The following is an 8,766-nucleotide window of genomic DNA, read 5'->3' on the forward strand; positions in this document are numbered from 1 at the left end:
CAGGTGTGTTGATTGAACAGGTGTAAAAGCAGGTGATAAATATGCAAGCATAAGGCTAATTATTATGTCATAAATCAGTGGTTCCCGACCCTGTTCCTGGAGCCCGTGACACTGCACATTTAGCATGAAACAGAATTTTGCTTGGAATTTGCTCCAGGAACAGGGTTGGGAACCACTGGCATAAAGAAAGAGCAAACATTTAAATCACACTAACACATGCAAACAATAAATGCAGTGACATTTCATTTGTTTACTCGCAATTAATGTATAACTGTGTATAAATTGAGGAACTGTGCCAGCAGTTAGTGTACTGTAAGTGATGTAGAGAAAAAGCATTTGCTAAATCAAAGGTAAATATAAGTGCTGTTTTCTGAATGTTTATCTGTGCAAGTGTTGTAACGTTCAAAGCTCCTTTGTATATATTCAGAGATAATGACTAATACAGACATATTTGTATGTCTGACTGCTTGTGAAGAGGGAATACCTTTATACTAGCATGCTTCTTACGGAGGCTTAGAGCGCCTGCAGGCTCCTGAGGAGGATGAAGGTGAGTTAGCCAGGCAAACATGCAATGCAGCCATTAAAATGTGCTTTAGAGGTGAGGGACAAAAACTATATTCCAAAACAGCTCCAAGCAAACTCATTTTACTCAGTTTAGTGAAATGAGGCTGAATATGAAATGTAAAACACACTGTGCATACAGTATCAGAATGTGAGAGTATGCAGGGTCCAAAATTATCAATGAAGAAACGGTACCTTCAATTGCAACTATTTTAAGGTACATATACACACACACACACACACACACACACATACATATACCAAATAATTATTTTAGTTTATGAAAATTGAGTTATTTTAAGTTAACAGTAAATGTTATTAATTTTGGACCCTGAGTGTATGTGTCCTGAGATCCAGTAGGGGGCTCATGTGTACAAACATACCACTCCCTGCCACATGATGAGGCCGTCTTTAGAGACAGTGTTGATCTCTAACTCAATGGTCTCTGGAGAGTCAGGAGCACTGAAACAAATCAAACCATCAATAGTCAAAACAAAAATATTTTTGTTTGCTTTTACAAGCTGAGAGACGAGACAAATTGATTTTCTGTGGTAAAAACTGCTGAATTTGTATAATTACACCAGTTAAACAAACACCAAACACAGTTCATCAACTGTTTCACATATGAAGGGCCCTCACCTTCGTGGGAACATGGGCGTTGGAAGGGCCAGATATCCATTATCATGGAAATATGCAGAATATTCAATAGGAGAGTCTGGAAAAGAGAAACCAAAAAAATAAATCCCAGATGCCAACTCTGTGTTATACTACCACCCTGTGGAGCTTCACCAAATAACAGAATAAGCAATCAATGAACAGAACTGAACCCCTGACTACATTAACTCGCATCTGATCTGATGAATTACTATTTATTTTATAAGTTATAAATGTGAGACTCCAAATAGCAGGCTTCATTGTGAAAAACATACAGTACAATCATCAAGGGCAACTCAGAAAAAGTCCAACATACATTGAATTTATCTTCATGAGATAAATGAAAATGAATGCAAATACACACTGCTGTCAAGGTAACATTCACAGCTGGGAACAACAATACGCATTCCTCACAAAGCATTCTCTTGAACCATGTAATAACCGGAGAACCCTCAGGCAACTGAGTGCTTACCAAGAAGTGCTTCATGCTCAGTGTTTCTGGCTGTAAACTCACCTGTCCGGTCGGCTCAAGTGTGTAAATGACGGACATTCGGTGGTTAGTAACTAAAAACGTGTTTGTTCACAGTGTGAGGACATTTTGTTTACAGACGTCGCTGTAGGTGAAAGTGCGGAAAAGATGTTGGTTGTTGGTTTCGCAACAAAGAGAAACAAGGATTTAATGAGAAAGAGATGACAAATTGAAACTGCAGCGAGAGGTTGACTGGACAAGACGCCTCAGGAGATGCTAAAGGGGAATTCTATGTATGTTCGCCTTAAGAAAATGTCACAGCTTTGCAACTGTCATAATTTTAATATTGCCCACAAAAACTGCAAAACTACCATAAACTTTAAGCGTATCACAGTGAAGACACAGAATTCCCCCTCAACGTTACATTTAAGACTTCACAGAGGACACAGTAACCAACTGAGTGCAGAGTGCAGATTGAGACCATTCCTTTTGAAAGCACAATATTTCAGGGATCTATTTACAAGACAACAGTATCAATAAGCTGCTATACGTTTTTATTTTGTTTAAGAAAACTTTCAGCGACATCGAGCACTTCTTAGATATTCATTACAGCATTAAATACATTAATATACATCCACTACTGTTCAACGGTTTGGGGTCGGTAAGATATTTTGAAGATTTCTTTTCAGTAAGGCTGCATTTATTTGATCAAAAATATTATGAAATGTTATTACAAGTTAGAATAATGTTTTTTTAATGCATTTTTTTTTAAAAAGCTGAAACTTTTCAAAAGTCTCAGACTTTTGAATGGCAGTTTAAATATACTAGAAAAATAATTGTCTTAATATTTAAAAAAGGTTTTTATTAAAATATCAGAACATCCTTAAAACAACGAATTTGCATAACTGCATAAATAATGTAGATAATAAGCAAATATGTTGTCAAATAATCTTTAACCCTACTCACAAATAGTTTAAAGAACAAACCTCACTACATTTAAATATTTATGCTCATAACATGAAAAATCTTTAAAAAATCTTATCTTACACTTTTTTTTTTTTTTTTTTTACAAGTTTTGAGTTATTTTTATCAGGATAAATTTATTTTCAAGATGATTTTAATAAGGATTTTTTTCAACAATATCAATGAATTTAAATGCATTTCAAAAATAATTTTCTTCATCTGTATTGTTGATTAGAAATGTGCTTGATATTGCCTCAGATGTTGGTAATAAGAGCTCTGTAAACAGACCCCTAAAATTATTCACTTTCTGGCTTCCTTTTGTCCCCACATTGAGGCCGTTTGTTGTGGTTGTTTTATTTGTGCTGTTAGATGGGCTGATGGGCCCCGAGGAGGACGCTCTCCCCTGGTTAGTGACGAGCGTGTCAGGCAGACTGTAGTCATACTGTACCATTTCCCCCATTACCCTCCAAATTCCACAGCGCCTCGGTGAAGCTGGACTCCTGCCCTGTGTGTGTGGGATAGCCATGAGAGTGCAGGGGTGAGATTCATTCACATGTGGCCTCTTTCACCGGTCAACACGCTACTGCTGGATGACGTTAGGCAGCCTGACCGGTGTCGCCACGGTACGTTACGAAGAACCGACAATTATTTCCCTATGGTGCTTTATGATGAATCACTTACAGCTGTGGTTCAGTTTAATGCTATGAAACTACTGAGAAATGCCTTTATTCCCACAGAGAATGTGAATTCTGTAAAATGACAAACGAGGCAAACCGTGTCTAAAGAGACCAATATATCATCAGTATGAATGATAAAGCAATTTAAATTCACATTGCACACATATTGGCTTTAGTTAGCTGTATGTTTATCGCCATAGATGTTAAATGACAATATTTAAAACGTAATGTAAAATAAATGTATAGGACTATTAAAAACTAATTTTGTTAATTGAAAAAAGCTGAAATAAAATATAAATATTGGATGAAATACATAAAGAAATGTATACTTAAAAACGTAGTTGTTGCCTTGCCATCTAAGTAAAATTAAATAAGTTGAAGTTGAAGTAAAAAATAATGATGAAATCTAAAATAGAAATAAAGCTAAATAGAAATAAAAAACGAATAAAACATAAATAATAAACAAACTAAAATTAAAATAAAAACTCAAAATCAAACATAAGCTAAATGAAAATATGAATAAATCAAATATTAGTATATAAATAATACAAAAATAACACTAGTATGTGAGACTGGGCTAGTTTAAAACTTGTGAATTCTCCAAACTAACATTTAAACGTCATATTTATGCTCATGAAGCTATTTGGATCACAAGTCAACTGTATCTGTTTGATGAATGTATTTTTTTTGTCATGGGCAATAACAGTGAAAATGTACATTAGCTTCTATTCTGCCCAAGACTAAAGTGTGTGTCTTTCAAAAATAAACATACATTGAGAAATATTATAACTAGCACCATTCTCTACTTATAATATTTCCTTAAAGATAAAGTGGACTTTGGGTGCAAAGAGCTGACAGTAATGTACAATATAGAAACACATAACAATAAATGTACAATATATATACGTGCATCAATGCAATCACTAATCAGAAGGCAAAAATCACATACAAGAAGATTTTTGCAAAACAATGTGTTAAACATCTAGCAGCTGTGAACTAACCTTTCTCACAGTGCCGGCCTGTGTAGCCGGCGGGACACACACAGTGGTTATTCACACAGCTGCCACCGTTCTGACACTGAGAGGAGTCTCGACAGCTCTCCCTTACTATTTCACAACGGTCACCTGAGGAACAACAAGCAAGAAATGGAAAATATGGAATCAATTTGGATTAAACAACAATTATTAGAAATAACATTTATGGAAGATTTTCAGAGACCCACTTCTTTCCAGTATCAAGTACTACCATAGTCAATATCAATACCAACATTAAATACAAACACAAATACGAGTTGGTTAAGTGACTTACCCTCGTATCCTTCAGCGCAGAGGCACTGGTACTCGTACTCAGCACTGGCCATACAGGTGCCTCTGTGCAGACAAGGCCTGCGGTCACATGGGCTGACATCTTTACACTGGCTGATGGCTCTGCTTTCAGTGAAGCTGTATGATATATCCAACAAATATGGAATCAATTTGGATTAAACAACAATTATTAGAAATAAAATTTATGGAAGATTTTCAGAGACTTCCTTATGACCTTAAAAATAGGGATGGGTGAACCCACTTCTTTCCAGTATCAAGTACTACCATAGTCAATATCAATACCAACATTAAATACAAACACAAATACGAGTTGGTTAAGTGACTTACCCTCGTATCCTTCAGCGCAGAGGCACTGGTACTCGTACTCAGCACTGGCCATACAGGTGCCTCTGTGCAGACAAGGCCTGCGGTCACATGGGCTGACATCTTTACACTGGCTGATGGCTCTGCTTTCAGTGAAGCTGTATGATATATCCAACTTCTTTCCATTGATGAAGACCTGTAAAGAAAAACAAAGCCAATATGAAACTATTTAATATCAAAGCATGACTGTGGGCTGTAATGAACACAACACTTAGTGTGAAGGCCATTCTCACCTCTCCTATGCATCCATCAAACAGCATGCTAACATTGGCAGGTTTGGGCAAGATGTCCATGCTGGGCACTCCTCCCAGATACATGGGTGTGTGGATATTAAGGCCCTGGGCCTTGCCTGGAGACGATCTTGTGATTTCTCGTGTGTGGTCCACCTTCAAGGAGCCGTCCTTATTGAGCCGCTCCGCCACCACGCGATGCCACTGACCCAGAGACACGGGCTCCTGACTGCGCAGAACAGCTTGACCTGAGAACATGGGGGGAAAAAAGCATGCATATTTAGCTTGGACAGGATAGGAACAAGCCACTGTATTCCGCTTCTAGGTTTCACTATCTGTAAGGTTACATTGCACTCAGGTGAGGAGGTACTTTTCATTTTGGTGTCAAATAACATTTTTTTGAAAGGTCAAGACCTTTTAGGTGGGAAAGGGGGCACAAAATTAGAGGCACAAATCTGTTTTTGTTTTTTGTTGTTGTTTTTCTTGGACAGAATTGTACTGTACATCTACAGGTTTATTTAATAAAAAAAATATTTAAATTCATTCAAAAATTATTTAATTTTTTAAAATTAATTTAAAAAGTACTTTTATATTAATATATTATGATATATATGATATATGATATATTTTATATATCTATATCTATGTGTGCGAAATTATGCAAAATTCTTAAATTCTTGAATTCTATATTTCTAAATTTAAACCATTTAATTTAGTTTTTTAATGTTAATGTTTAGTGCTATGAAAAAATAAAACCACACAACTCAGGGTCTTGGTGTCCAACATTTGGGTAAGAGGGTTGTAAACATTACATCAAATGAATAGAAAATCAACAATTTCATATTAATACAATATTTAGTTTAACCTCTTGAGGGTGATGATCACCCTTTTCCGAAGATTAAGCCCTTCTTTTCTGGGTTATTATTGTTAACTAAAATAAGAATAATAAAAAATAATAATTTAAATTACTTGAAATCAAATAAAAATCCAGTGAAATAAAATAAAAGTATTAAATAAACCTTGAACATATAAAACAAACAAACAAACAAAAACCTCAAATCTAAAAAACCCTGAAAACAAAACTATTTAGCCATTTAAAAAAAAGATAATAATAATAATAATAATAATAATAAACACGACAAAAACACAACAAAACTTTAACTAAAACTTTACCTAAACTACTAAAACTTTAACTAAAATTTAAAAAAAGAAAATATAAAAAAAAACTAATACAAAATATCAACAAAAACTATAATATTACGTCAACAACACTGAAATAACACTGGTTTCTTTCAATGACCATGACGCATGTGCACAAAAAATTAAATACATAAATAAATAAAAATTTTTTGCAAAGAATACATCATGATTTGATCATCAGATCGCTCACCTGTTCCAAGTTCATATCGGAACTCGACATGTCCATCCACCATGGATAACATCACAAAGTCCTCCACTTTCATCTTTTTGCCTCCGCTGAAGAACATCAGCCCATCTGAATCCATGGGCTTGAACTCCATCTCAATCCGGAGGTCGTTATGAATATTAGTAAGAGGAGGATACGCAATATAAGACTCGTCGCCATCAAACAATGGAGTTGTTACCAGAGTACCTGGGATTATCATGAAGAGGGAAAGTGAGAACCACATTTGACCTTAAAGCGGTTAGAAAATTTTAAATGTGACTGGATATTGAGCTTTACCATCCATGCACTTGTTTCCAGACTTGCCCAAGTGACATCGGCAATCGTAGCCCAAACCACTGGGTCGGTTAATACAGGTGGCATCTGGTCCACAGGCTTCTGTTGCAGTCATAGGCAAAAAGAATAATGAACATCAAGCATGTTGTTTACAAAGCCTGTTCCTGATTTTATAAATGCTGACCTGTGTGACAGTGCAAGGAAGAGTGATGCTGACAGTTGCTCCCTGCGAATCCTCTTGGGCAACTGCATTTGTAGAGACTGGCGGCAGAGTCCTCACATACGCCACCATTCTGAAACACACACATTGCTTTAGCTAATCGATTTTCACAGGCCAACCACAAAAAATGCATTCACTGGTCCCAAAAAATTGTCCATTTAAGATCACTGTGGTTGTTTAAAAGTGCCAAGAAAATTCATGCTAGTCCTGCGTTCTAGATGCTACTTAATTTGATACTTTTGTATGAAAAGTGTTCAAATACTTTTTTGGGTCACTGTACTTTTTAATTCAAAGGACAATTTTTTTTGTAAACGATTACCTGACATGGGCGATCCTTGCAAGTGGGACAATTCGAAACTCCGGTGGAACTTTTATCAAGGTCTTTGAAAATGATCTCTTCACCTTGGATAATCAGCTGCTTGATACAGCCTTGAAGAAAGACCAAAACTCAGTGTAAGAATGCAAATGATAATAACACTACAACTGACACTTTCCTACAAAATTCACATAACACAAGGGTTTTCTCACCGACAAACCCTGTCTCGAGGCCTGCAGTTTTAGCAAGCATGCTGTAGTTTGGATAACCGCCCACAAAAAGATCCTCATTCAGATCCAGACCCTTGAATTTTCCCTGCTCGGACACAGAACATGTTATACTACATTTGTTTAATCGCCACTATACTAACATTTAACATGGTTTATTAATAAGAAAGCATAACAAATCAGCAAATTATGGAGGGAGGAATATGCACCTGTGAGGTTCCATTTATAGGAGCTTCTCCATCCACAACAAGAGAGCCCTGAGTCTCATTCCTATACAGCTTCACTGTGTGAAACTCGCCCAGTTTAATGGAAGTAGGGTAACGAATAGTTGCCATACCAGAGCCTACATCAAACCTGTGGAAGGAAAATATGCACATTTGGAACATCACATTAAAAAGCCAAAGTTAAATCTAGTTTCAGATATGAAATTTTGTATCCTTAAGATTGCTTTGATATTGAAGATTAATGCACCTGAATTCAGGACGGCCCCCCACCAATCCAAAAGATAAGAAGTCAGCACCGGTGGTCTTCTTTTGTCCATTATAGAGAATCATACCTGGACATAAAGGGAAAAGTAAGTCCAATGCCAGCATTCAGCCTAGTTAACCAAAAAGCTCGCCAGTGCACAAAGCCATTTTCTCTCTTTTTTTAGCTGAAGGTAAAGCACCATGCTGAGGGAAAAGCTGCTGCCATGTTCAGCATTTCACAATGCCAACGCAAGCCACATGCATGGGCACAAGCCATGAACATGAACAAGAACATGCCCGTTCTCCATCACATGAGCATAATGACTATCAGATGGGGTAGTACAGACCAGTGGCCCTCAACTGATGGGTTGCGACCCAAAAAATGTGTTGGATTACCACTTTGTCCTGAAGCAAAACTTTTTGAGAAGCACTGGTACAGAACATGCCCTCTGGGTTATTAGTCACTCTAACCAAGCTTGTCGAAAATTCTCCATTTTATTTGTAAGGATGCACAACATATTGTTACCATATGGGTTATCAGCAGATATTAGCAATTATAAATTTATTGGCAGGGCTGCAAGATTTGGGGGGGGGG

General features: G+C 36.6%; 1 protein-coding gene across 2 annotated transcripts in view; it reads right to left on the reverse strand.

Annotated features, from left to right (window-relative positions):
• The window catches only part of hspg2 (heparan sulfate proteoglycan 2), a 117,974-nt gene that overhangs the window by 3,101 nt on the left and 106,107 nt on the right, over positions 1 to 8,766 (reverse strand). Inside the window, exons 67-80 of one of the 2 annotated variants that reach the window (XM_016460469.1) lie at positions 8,176 to 8,260; positions 7,914 to 8,058; positions 7,690 to 7,792; positions 7,481 to 7,590; positions 7,126 to 7,234; positions 6,945 to 7,043; positions 6,633 to 6,854; positions 5,246 to 5,490; positions 5,076 to 5,148; positions 4,633 to 4,731; positions 4,326 to 4,448; positions 1,201 to 1,276; positions 945 to 1,023; positions 485 to 532 (exon numbers count right to left, since the gene is read on the reverse strand). In XM_016460469.1, the coding sequence (XP_016315955.1) occupies positions 485 to 532; positions 945 to 1,023; positions 1,201 to 1,276; positions 4,326 to 4,448; positions 4,633 to 4,731; positions 5,076 to 5,148; positions 5,246 to 5,490; positions 6,633 to 6,854; positions 6,945 to 7,043; positions 7,126 to 7,234; positions 7,481 to 7,590; positions 7,690 to 7,792; positions 7,914 to 8,058; positions 8,176 to 8,260 (1,616 nt within the window). Of the gene's footprint in view, positions 1 to 484; positions 533 to 944; positions 1,024 to 1,200; positions 1,277 to 3,095; positions 3,153 to 4,325; positions 4,449 to 4,632; positions 4,732 to 4,976; positions 5,149 to 5,245; positions 5,491 to 6,632; positions 6,855 to 6,944; positions 7,044 to 7,125; positions 7,235 to 7,480; positions 7,591 to 7,689; positions 7,793 to 7,913; positions 8,059 to 8,175; positions 8,261 to 8,766 lie in introns of both variants that reach the window. The other variant, XM_016460467.1, reaches the window with a different exon arrangement.

This window comes from Sinocyclocheilus anshuiensis, unplaced genomic scaffold (genome assembly GCF_001515605.1).
Source record: "Sinocyclocheilus anshuiensis isolate Anshui unplaced genomic scaffold, SAMN03320099.WGS_v1.1 scaffold32, whole genome shotgun sequence".
Taxonomy (NCBI): Eukaryota; Metazoa; Chordata; class Actinopteri; order Cypriniformes; family Cyprinidae; genus Sinocyclocheilus; species Sinocyclocheilus anshuiensis.